This window comes from Trichechus manatus, unplaced genomic scaffold (genome assembly GCF_000243295.1).
Source record: "Trichechus manatus latirostris isolate Lorelei unplaced genomic scaffold, TriManLat1.0 scaffold00003, whole genome shotgun sequence".
NCBI classification, from domain to species: domain Eukaryota; kingdom Metazoa; phylum Chordata; class Mammalia; order Sirenia; family Trichechidae; genus Trichechus; species Trichechus manatus.
The window spans coordinates 22,619,172-22,631,835 of NW_004443939.1; the positions used below are offsets into that span (position 1 = coordinate 22,619,172).

General features: G+C 37.1%; 1 protein-coding gene across 1 annotated transcript in view; it reads left to right on the plus strand.

Annotated features, from left to right (window-relative positions):
• The window catches only part of TNNI3K (TNNI3 interacting kinase), a 424,853-nt gene that overhangs the window by 158,715 nt on the left and 253,474 nt on the right, over nt 1–12,664 (plus strand). The window contains exons 6-7 of the mRNA XM_004369062.2: nt 4,991–5,089; nt 10,207–10,345. Of these exons, the coding sequence (XP_004369119.1) occupies nt 4,991–5,089; nt 10,207–10,345 (238 nt within the window). The remainder of the gene's footprint in view (nt 1–4,990; nt 5,090–10,206; nt 10,346–12,664) is intronic.

The following is a 12,664-nucleotide window of genomic DNA, read 5'->3' on the forward strand; positions in this document are numbered from 1 at the left end:
AAACACCAGAAGAGAAACTAGATAACTGGGAGCTCCTAAAAATCAAACACTTATGCTCATCAAAAGACTTCATCGAAAGACTAAAAAGACATCCTAGAGACTGGGAAAAGATTTTTGGCTACAACAAATTTTATCTGTGTCTAATCTCTAAAATCTACAAGATACTGCAAAACCTCAACAACAAAAAGACAAATCACCCAATTAAAAAATGGGCAAAGAATATGAGCAGGCACTTCACCAAAGAAGACATTCAGGTGGCTAACAGACACATGAAGAAATGCTCACAGTCATTATCCATTAGAGAAATGCAGATCAAAACTACAGTGAGATATCATCTCACCCCAAGAAGGCTAGCATTAATCCAAAAAACACAAAATACATGCTGCAGAGGTTGTGGAGAGACTGGAACACTTATACACTGTTGGTGGCAATGTAAAATGGTACAACCACTTTGGAAATAGATTTGGTGCTTCCTTAGAAAGCTAGAAATAGAAGTACCATACGATCCAGCTATCCAGCTCCCTGAAATATATCCTAGAGAAACAAGAGCCATCACACGAATAGATATATGCACACCCATGTCCATTGCAGCACTGTTCACAATAGCAAAAAGATGGAAGCAACCTAGATGACCACCAACGGATGAATGGATAAACAAACTATGGTATATCCACACAATGGAATATTACGCAATGATAAAGAACAATGATGAAGCTGTGAAACATGGTATAACATGGTGGAAGCTGGAACTTATTATGCTGAGTGAATTTAGTTAGTCATAGATGGACAAATACTGTATAAGGCCACTATTATAAGAACTCAAAAAAAGGTTTAAACATAGAAGAAAACATTCTTTGATGGTTATGGGGGTGGGGAGGGAGGGTGAGGGTTATTCACTAACTAGATGGTAGAAGAATCATCCTAGGTGAACGGAAGGACAGCACACACTGCAGGGGAATCCAACACAACTGGACTAAACCAAAGCTAAGAAGTTTCCTGACTACAATCAAATACTTTGAGAGACAGAGTAGCAGGGATGGGGGGTCTGGGGACCATGCTTTCAGGGGACATCTAGGTCAATTGGCATGACAGAGCTTATCAAGAAAATGTTCTGCATCCTACTTTGGTGAGTGGCATCTGGGGTCTTAAAAGCTTGTAAGCAGCCACCCAAGATGCATCAATTGGTCCCAACCACTTGGAGTAAAGGAGAACAAAGAACACGAAAGACACAAGGAAAGTATTAGCCCAAGAGACAGAGTGGGCCACATAAACCAGAAACTTCATCAGCCTGAGACCAGAAGAACTAGATGGTGCCCGGCTACCACCAGTGAACATCCTGACAGGGAACACAACAGAGGGTCCCTGATGGAGCAGTGGAATGATGGGATGCAGAACTCAAATTCTAGTATGAAGACCAGACTTAATGGTCTGACTGAGACTGGAGGCACCCCGGAAGGCATGGCCCCTGGACTCTCTATCACCCCAGAACTAAAACAATTTCCGAGGCCAACTCTTCAGACAGGGATTGGACTGGACTGTGGGACATAAAGTGATACTCGTGAGGAATGTGCCTCTTAGTCAAGTAGATACAAGAGACCAAAGGGGCAGCTTCTGTTCAGAGGTAAGATGGGAAGGCAGAGAGAGTTAGGAGCTGGTTGAATGTTCTTGGGGAATCAGGGGTGGAGGGGAGGAATTTGCTGTAGCAGAATGGGGTGAACAGTTGGGGTCTCATATCAATGTATGTAAAAAAAAATTGTATGGGAGACTAACTTGAAATGTAAACTTCATTTAATTACAACAATAAAAAAAATTCTATCACATAATTTGGTCCTGATTAATAATTTTTAAATTCCTTACAGCTAATGGTAGATCTGTCTTCCAAATTTTTATGTTTTTACTAGAAATACAATCCCATTCAACATTTGGATGCCTGTCATATACTAAAAAACGAAACCCCAAACCTGTTGCCATCGAGTCGATTCTGACTTATAGCGACCCTATAGGACAGGGTAGAACTGCCCCATTGGGTTTCCAAGGAGTAGCTGGTGGATTCAAACTGCCAACCTTTTGATTAGCAGCCTACCATATACTTACCATAAAATAAATTTACTCTGATTTCATGGAGCTTCATGTAGTAGAAAGAGTGTAAAGTTGATTTAGCAGCTTTTTCAGACTCTGGGTAGGGAAAATAGGTAAAATGATTTGACAGAAATATTTTGAAGCCTGAATTTTTATACATTTGTCTCAGCCTATATGATAGGCATATTTGTCTGTTACTATATACTAAATTTCTATAAGAGTGCTAGGAGATACTCTCCCCATCATGACTCAGAAAATCATTAGTCAATAAATGCATGCTACTCATATAAACAAAATGTAAAATTATTCAGATAATTTCAGTGTACTTTGCTCTCAGTGGTTAAATATCTCCTTGAATTTTAAAAGAAAATTAAAATAAAGCCTACAGTTCAATAATGACTCTGTGTGGTTTCATTAAAACTTAACATTTTGACAGTTTCTCAGAAGGCCATAATTAATGAATGTTCATCCAAAAGGTTGACCCTCTGAATAACTAGATAAGTGCAAATTTAGGGGGAAAATTTTTGCTTTGGACTATTTTTTGAAGTCTAAAAGCCGTTATCTTTTGGAATGAAAGTAAGTTTGGAACCATGCCTAAGAAACTGGCTCTATATGTTAACATTTGAGAGTTCTTTTAAAATAAAAATTCATGCTGTCTACTTTATTTTATACTATATTTAAAATAAGAGAAATTGTAAAAAGCTTCATCCACCTTGATCGGTCGTGGCCTCCTTTAAATGTTCCTGAGATTGAACTCCTAGGCATGTGAAGCCTAAGATACCAGTCGCTTGATATAAATGGCTCTGGCATTCATTTTCAGGCTGTATCTACAGGGTCTCTACTGACAGATGGCTTCCTCTTATCTGGGATTTTTGAGTCCGTCAGTTCAGTTACATAAAGGTTCAGAGACCAAGGTCACACCAGGAACATGATGGAAAGAAACTCTGAAATTAAACAGACTTGGATTTGAATTCCATTTCTGCCCCTTAATAGCTGTATGATCTCAAGTAAATTATCTAGCCTCCCCGAGGCTCAGTTTCTTCACCTTTGAAACTGGGAGAGTAGTTCCTACCTTTTGTGTTTTGGGGTGAACTAGTGGGAGTAAACATCAATTATTATTAATGCACGTAGTATAAAACAAAAAACTAAACCCACTGCCGTCGAGTCAATTCTGACTTCATAGCAACGCTATAGGAAAGAGCAGAACTGGCCCTATAGGGTTTGCAAGGTTGTAAATCTTTATGGAAGCAGACTGCCACATTTTTGTCTCATGGAGCAGCTGGTGGGTTTGCCACCTTTCGGTTAGCAATTGAGCACTTGACCACTATGCTACCAGAGCTTCTCACACTGAGTATAGGGCCTGACATGTAACATGCCCTCAATAATATGTTAATTGTTGTTTTTATTTTTGTTACTAGAAAACAACTCAGTATATACAATTTGTATTCTATTGGTCAATAGTCTGCAATATCCAAATATCAGCAAAAGCATTGTTTTGAGAATGTGTGGACATCTATACACCTGTTTCTCTTTTTGGACCAACAAAAAACTTCAGATGTTCCAAAAAGAATTTGTTATCTTTTTTATGACAATTTGAATTAGTCTTAATGCTATGCCACTGTTTGAACAAATTATGAGAATATGCACATAAAAATAATACAGTTATACAGTTTTAACTAATGCTTTTTATGTCAATACGTTATGGATGGATAAATAAACAAATGGCTAACTGAATGAACTATTTAAGACAGTGCAGCACTCAGAAACAAAGCTTGAGACTTTGGAGACTAAGGATTCACTTGCCTTGTTCTATGACTTCTTGTCACTAACTTTGTCCATGACCTTGAAAAATTTCCTAATTCTCCTGATTCTCAAATTCTTCTGCTTTAAAACTAAGGGTTTTGGCAGGTGTTGTACATGGCTCTCAAGCAGGAAAGGAAACTTAACTTGAGGCAATTTGGTTATAGTTCTATGAGCTCTTAAATTCTGCCTACCTGTTTCTCTTCTAAGCCTATCAGACTTTTGAAAAATTTCCCAAAGAATTTCATGTATATTATTTGACTAACTGAAGAATAGACAGTGCATTAAGGAAATACAGAATGAAAATGAACATATCTAAAGGAAATTATTCCAATTTGTTGTCTGAAAAAGAGATACTTGGAGAGAGGTTGTTGAGAGGAAAAGAAATCTGAAGGGTCAGCAACTTAGTGGCCATTCTACGGCTTTGCATAAAGACAATTGGCTGATAGCTCCTCGTAGTGTTTTTCACTCATTCATTCATTCAGTAAATGCTTATTGAATAATGACTATTTGCATAGCAACATGCTAGGCTGATATAAAGATGAATCTAATATGAACATTGTCTTTAAAGAATTTTCTCTCTAGTGGGGGAAAAAGTATGTGCATAAGTAAGAGAACATTCTAAGCAACATGAAAGAAAGTTATATGAGATTTAAGAGGAAAGAATTAACTTCAGCCAGGTGGTTGGCAATAAAGGGAAGGAAATTAAGAAAGTCTTTAAGGAGATGGCATTTTAACCATTTAAACATCTGGAGAATGAGCAGAAGGGAATCTCTGACTGAGGAAATAGTGTGAACAAAGGTTCAAAGGGGCAGAAAACTAGATGCTGTTTGGATTGACTAGAAAATCATGTTTATGAAGGAGAATAATGGGAAATACTTTAGAAAGGATATGGTCAGAATGAGAGGAGCTTGAATGCCATACTAAGGGAGTTGGGCTGTCTTCTCTAGGCAAGAACAAACCACTGGAGGTTTTTGAGAAGAGGAATGGAAGACGGTTGTGTTTTAGATTGATGATTCCTGAAGAAGAGTTGTGTATGGTGGTTGAAACTGAATTTTGATGGATAGATGCCCCAAATAAAGCTCCTAACTGAGGTCTCTTTCTCATCTAGGCTGCTGATGTGCTGCTGCAACATGGAGCTAACATCAACGTTCAAGATGCAGTTTTTTTCACCCCATTGCACATTGCAGCATACTATGGTCATGAACAGGTGAGTCTGACAGTATGATTCCTAAAGGCTAGGGGACCACATAAGTGGTCCAGGCTTTTGTTGAACTGTTCTAGCTTCAAATAAAACATGTTTAAGACATTCTTTGAATTATTTTTCCAGTATTCTCATCAGTTCTGCCCTTCAGGAGTTTGCAGACTCAAATAAACATTGTAGCTTCCGTGTTATCCATTTTTTCTTGACACTTTAGTATGCAAGGGAGGCAGTAGGGTACATTGGTAAGTGTTTGGCCACAGGAATTGGTCAGCCTGAATTGGAAAGTGTCCTAGCTTTATGACAGTGGGTTATATAATTTCCGTCATCTTCAGTTTCTTCATCTATGAAGTGGAAAAAAATACTAACAGTACCTACTTTATAGACTTGATGTTATGATGAGATAGGAATTCAAAGTGTTGGTCAAATGTTCAGTAAATGTCACTGTGATGATGCTAATGACAAACAGTAAAACGAATCATAAAATCCCTGCCAACAGTTCTCTGGGGGGTGGGGGGGAATGTCTCGTGGAAGCTTTGTTTCCTGTTTCTACTGTCAAGGGTAGTAGTAGGCTAAATAATGGCCCCTGAAAAATGTTCACATTCAAATTTCTGGGACCTGTGAACGCTACCTTCTGTGGTAAAAGGGATTTTGCAGACATGATTTAATTAAAGCTTGAGATGAGGAGATTATGCTCAGCTTTATATAATCACAAGAGTCCTTATATGCATGAGGAAAGAAATCAGAATAAGTAGTAGGAGGTGTGATTATGAAAGCAAGAGGTTAGAGAGATGAGAGGAAGGGGCCAGAAACCAAGGAATGCAGACAGCCTCTAGAAGCTGAAAAAAGGAAGGAAATGGAAGCCTCCAGAAGGAATAGAGCCCTGCCAACACCTTGATTTTAGACTTTTGACCTCCGGAACTGCAAGAGAATAAATATGCATTGTTTTAAGCCCTTAGGTTTGTGGTACTATGCTACAGTGACAATAGGACATAATACATGGGAAATAACCTAGATAGTTAGAAATTAATCACCAAACACGCTTTAATTACACAACAGGTACATAGTTATAAAATTTGATATTCTGTGATAAAGTAAAAATACGTATAAAATGCTTTAAGATTTTCTATAAAGTTTCACATAAATGACTTCGTTTGATTCTCACGACAACCTAAGGAACTTAAGAGCTACCACGTGAGTGTGCTCATACTATGGGACAGGCGCTCATGTTAAAACTTTTATGTGAACTGTTTCTAGTTTTGCCACAATCCTGAAATTAACTGTTATCTGCCCCTTCTTACCAATTATACACATGAATCTCAGACAAATTAGGTAGCATGCCAGAGTCATATAGCTACTAAATATAAGAGCTAGAATACGTACCAAATCCTCTGTTCATTCTATAGTACCAAACAGCCTCTTCTTATTCCTTTTCTATCTGTGAGACACATCACAAAGTTCAGGCAATTGGCCTAAGTGATGGAGTCAGAATTCAAGGCCAGATGTTCTAACTTCACAGTCTGTTGCTTTTCAACCTTAACATATCAGAAGACAAAAGCTTTATATGTTACTTTCAAACACTGCCCTTCAGCTATAACCAAGGAAATGTTTTTTGTTGTTAGTTACCCTAGGGTCACCTCCAACTTACAGCGACCTTATGTGTAACAGAATGAAACATTGCCCAGCCCTGCACCATCTTCACCATCATTGGTGTATTAGAGTCTATTGTTGTGGCTATTGTGTCAGTCCATATCATTGAGGGTTCCCCTCATTTTTGATGGCCTTCTACTTTATCAGACACGATAAGATATCTGAAATATCAGTGGCATAGCTTCCAGCATCATAGCAAACATAAGCAACCAAAGTACAACAAACTGACAGGTGGTGGAGGAAAGAAACAGAACTAAATAAAACAGAAATACTAATGTAGTTGGATAACTAAAGCTTTGCTGTTCTTTAAAAAAAAAAAAAAAAAAAAACAGCTGCCATCAAGTTGATTTTGACTCATGGCAACCCATTTTCACTCTTCCTCATTTTATATCTACGCTTACTCAATTATGGAGTAGAACTAGTCCTTTTTTTACCTTCCTGGAGGTCATGCACTGTACCGCCTGAGGATCTCAAGATGAAAATCAAACTGACTTGTGTCTCTGTGCTGTTCTGGTCATTGTGCCTTTATTTCTCTGCTCGCTAGCATATGCTTAGACACTCTCAGCCCTGTGAAGCATGACCTATAGAAAGGGAAGATTTCTCATTTCATTGATGTGCTGCTCAGGGTGCACTGGAGAGCTGGACACTGAAAATGCTTTTGAAAGTACAGTGTCCAAAAGCCCCAGTGATGGAAAAATTCCATACTTTTTCAATTCAGGCACAGACAGGATATATACAATGCACTTTATTTGTAGAGTCATCCTATTTGGCAGTTAACCTCATCAACCAGCAGAAACATAAAGAGCCTCTATGCATGTTAAGAGTGGAAAGCTATGTTTGTTTACTTTTTACTGAGTATATAGTCACAGGCTTATAAAATTATGCTAAAATGTGGATGGCCCTTTTATGATAAGGAACTCACTTTCTGTGTGCGAAGGCAGCCCATAAGTAATTTATGGATGCTATTGTCATTTGCAAAAATATGCTGACAAGGAGAATAGTACATTCGATATATAAATGTGCCTAATGTGCCATGTTCCTTGCCGTTTGCTTATTTATTTGTTTTTAAGTAGAAGAGTAGATGTTTTGTTCCAAGAGCAATATTTCCTAGGTATGCAATAATAGTGCTTAATAGACAATCGATTTCAGAGATAGATTAAATATGTCCATTATAAAGTCATATAAGCAGAATTTATGGAGTCTGTGTAAGTGGAAATATCTGCTTAGGGGTGCAAGTTTTTTAGACTTTTGCTCTTCTTATTTCTCCTGAATTAAGTCTTGATCTGCCTATTAGCCAACAAAGGGATAAAAAATACATACACTCCATGCTGGTGCCTCCACTTCTACTAACATTTATTGAGAACCAGGCATTTTTCTAAGCTCTTTGCATGTAATAATTTATTTAACTTCACAATTCTATTAGCTAGAACTATTATTATTGCCATTTTGCTAATGAAGAAACTGAAGTATCAGAATGTCCAATAATTTATTCAAGGTCACAGAGCTAATAAGATAAGGCTGATTCTCCTTGCTCTTACCCACTATACTCAACAGGAAATCAGTTTCCTCACATCCCATCCAGCGAATATTTTGCCTAGAATTTCTACCAAATGTGTACTATATTCTTGAGGGATTTCTGCTTAAGGTGTGTTTATTTGTTGCCACATAGGAAGCCAAAGTAGTTTTAGAGCTTAATTCTCTTTTGTGCGAACACGTCAGTGGTCAGGACAATGGAGGAGTGCTCCTACAACTGTTATTTTAATGGCATAGAAGCATCCTAACTTACCCCTTGGGATCACTGAGGTGAGCTCTGGATTCTCAGAAGAGGCAATGTTAGAGAAATTATTTGGAAAATTTCTAAGTGGATATATAAATGATCCTAAGCAATGCCAGAAATTGCCTGAAACAACCCCAGGAAAATTCCTAATTACTTCAGTGCTTCATTACTTTGTCCCTCTCTGCCTGTTTAGATATGGAGTCTCAGCTAATTGGGAGAGATGCTGAGGGGCTAGTGTTGGTATCTCCAACTTACTCACAAGTCCAGAAAAGGACCCAGAACTCCAGTACCAGTATGACCAGTGGTGACCTATGCATGGGGCTGTCATGAAAAATAAGGATTAAGTAAACCGGTGCTAGCTTTGGCCAGAAGGAGACTTCGGAAAAGATTGCTCAAAGGAAAATATGGGTGGCTTTAGACAGGATTATTTATGTATGATGAAGACCTACATTATGGGATTTGATAAGAGAGTTGATAGTAAACTGAAGAAATGGAAGAAGTAGGTTTGCAAAGGCAAAAACATGGAGAGTAATTCTGATTTTTTCAAGCCCATTCATAATTTATCTGGTCCTCACAATAACTCTGAAACAGGAAAGATAAACAATATTATCTCAGTTCACCAATAAAAATAAAAAATAACATTTACAGAACATATACTGAATGTCATTGAACTGTACACATTAAACAAATCATTTCATTTGATCCTCACAACAACCCATGAACTAAGTTTATTATTCCCATTTTACAGATGAAGAAACAGGTTCAAATAATTTTATAAGATTATTTTAATTAAAAAATAACTAATTTTCTCAAAGTCACACAGCTAGTGAGACTCAGAGCCTAGACTCAAATTTAAGTCTGTTTTACTCTGGAGTTTAATTTCTTAACCAGTACCTTATATCACTTCTCAACTGCAAAAAAGAAAAAATCACATACTTTATATGGTTAGCAGCAGATACTGTTCATTGCTTATGCAAAACTATCACTCCCGCTACTGCCACCTTGTTTGTAGACTCATGATTTTGTTCCACTATTCAGTCTCCTCCTAGCAGTTTGTGTTTAAATAAGCTATGCCTGTCCCAAGCCATTGTGGGTTAGATCTTGATTAGTCTAAGCCACTCAAAATAAATCTTTTCTTTTGCCCAGGAACTGACTTAGGAAGATGCAGATGATGAAGTCTAGGGCAAGTAAGCATAGGGGGATGTCTTCTGGAGCAGTTTCAGGAAGGAATTCCTAGATTTCAAAAAAAAAAAAAAAAAAAAGAGGTTCCTTGTTCCAAAAAAAAGAGGTGATCTTTTGTTCTACTTTGTTCTACTTTGGTGTGTAATGCCTGGAACAACTGCAGCTCTCCTGCTACCATGAGGAGATTCAGACTACATGCTGAGCATGTCAGAACAGAATGATGGAAAAAACTTGAATTTTGACAATGTCATTAAACTGTTTTATTAACCAGCCTGGAATTGCTCCATTTTTGGACTTCATGTCCAGTGGTAATTTTTTTTTTTATTGTTTAGGCCAGTAGAATTAGGATTTTTATTATTTGTGTAGGCGAAAATAATCTTAAGAAAAAGCCTTAATGATATGCCTTCTTTTATATTGCTGAAAGTTTTTTTTTTTTTAACTTTTGATATCCATTTTAACTTTTTTTTTTTTTTTTTTTTTACTTTTGATATCAATTTGAAATGAATGGATCCTTTAGGTCACCCGCCTCCTTTTGAAATTTGGTGCCGATGTAAATGTGAGTGGTGAAGTTGGAGATAGGCCTCTCCACCTGGCATCTGCAAAAGGATTCTTTAACATTGCAAAACTTTTGGTGGAAGAAGGCAGCAAAGCAGATGGTAAGGTGATATTTTTAGAAGACCTTTGCTATTTCTTACTATCTGTATTATTTTTACTTAAACTTTCCTTAGTTACTGGAGAATAATCTTGGAGCTGATTATTTAATATTTGATTAATCCTGTATTCATGTACTACTTTATCCAACAAGTCATAATTTAGTATTTTAATGTATTTATTAAAACTGTATGTGAAACCTTCTTTACGTGTTTTAACTCAAATATTAATATGTTAGGTGTTCCAGTGAAAATGAGGTTTTCCTAGATAAATTATTCTTATTTGTTTTTATTCACTAATTCTTTCTTTAACTGAGATATAATTAACATACAGCAAAATTCTCAAATCTTAAGTGCATAGCTTGAATGTTTACCTATGCATACACCCATGTAATCATCACCAGATCAAGATATAGAATATTTTCATCACCTTGAAAAGTTCTCTTATTCCCCCTTCTCTCTAAATTACCTTCAGTACCAAAAGTTAATCCATACTTTGACTTCTGTTGCCAAAGTTTAAATTTTGTTTGATCTTGAAATTCATATAATTTGCTTACATAATTTCATATAGTTTTGTGTCTGGCTTCTTTTTGTTCAGCAAAATGTTTTTGACATTTATCCATGTCGTTGTGTATATCATAGCTTGCTCTTTTTTATTGCTGAAGATGGTATGAGTATAACAATTTGTTTATCTTTTTCTCCTTTTAATGGACATTTGAGTGTTTCTAGTATTTGGCTGTTATGAATTTAACATTCTTACTCAAGTTTTTTTGTGAACATATGCATTCTTCTCTCTTGGATATATATCTAGGAGTGAAATTGCTGGGTCAAAGGATATGTATCTTAGGCTGGGTTCTCTAGAGAAGCAAAACCAGTAAATCATATAAATATATATATAGAGAGATTTATATCAAAGAAACAGCTCATATGATTGTAGAGGCTGGAAAATCCCAAGTCCGTGGATTAGGATAAAAGCTTCTCCCGATTCACATAACCACAGGGGCTGGTGAACCCAAGATCAGCAGGTTGGAAAGCAGAGCTCTTGCTCACAGGCTGTGAAGATCGACAAATCCCAAGACTGGTAGATAAGCTGATAGCTCAAGTCCCAAGAGCCAGAGGTCAGATGAACAGGAGGCAGCCGCAGGATCCAGAGCAAGCAAAAAGCCAGGATATCTGCTTATATTTGAATGCAGGCCACACCCCCAAGGAAACTCCCTTTCAACTGCTCACAGCAGATCCCATCATGGGAGTGATCACATATAAACACTGAGAATCATGGCCCAGCCAAGCTGACACACAATCTCAACCAATGCAGTAGGCATATGTTTAAAATTTTAGAAAATTGCCAAAGAGTTTTCTAAAATATTTGTACTATTTTCAGCTCCCTCAAGCAATATATGAGAATTCTAGTTGCTCCTCACATCCTAACCAATATTTGATACTGTATTACTATTATTTTTAATGGAGATATAAAGAGGTTGAGTATGATCAGGTTGAAAAAAAGCTTTAGGTTACAGGGAAGGACTTTAGATGCAGTTAACAGAATGCAATTTCCCTCAAGTTTTTATTTTCTAAATTATAAAAGAAATTTTGGAATATTGATTATAGGTAGAGTCTGGAAAGATTTCCTTCTTTACTCTTTCTTTCTTTTTTCCTCACAAATTACTTTTTGACATGAATTCACTCAGAGTTACATCTTGCCGTTAAATTCTCTCAGGCATATCCAACATTCTTCCCTTTACCCCCAAGATACCTAATTAAGAGCCCAGCTGTAAGAACTGCTGGCCTTTGCAGCAGGGATGATGCACATTTCCAAAAGGACAAGATTGTCAAATCTGTAAAGCCGCCAGTCCCTTGGTCCAAAATTCAGATTGATTTTTCAGGTAATAAAGCTAATTATTGTTTTCATCTACTCATAAGGAAGGCACAAAGGGTCCAAGAGACAACTGTGGTGAGAGGCTAAGGCACTTTGCATGTTATTTTGTATAATTTGAGAAACATAGTTTGTGTTGTTTTCTATGAGCCCTTGTGCAGTAACTTAGACATCTTCTCTATGGCATTATTATAAACAACCTGCGTTGTCAGGATGTAAGGATCACTGTTCCTTGGACCTTGTTTAAGCAGTCTCTTTCATTCTGTCAGTTTAGAATAGGCAGAGGTACACCTGTGTGAATCACTGAACACATAATTATGTTTTTGAGACTGCCTTGCACTTCCAAAGGGTCAGCAGCCTCATCACTTTTTCCTTTTATTATCAATGCCAACCTCAACATTTTTTTCCTCTGCACAACTCCAAAGCTCAGTGGTGTCAAAATGAGTGTCATT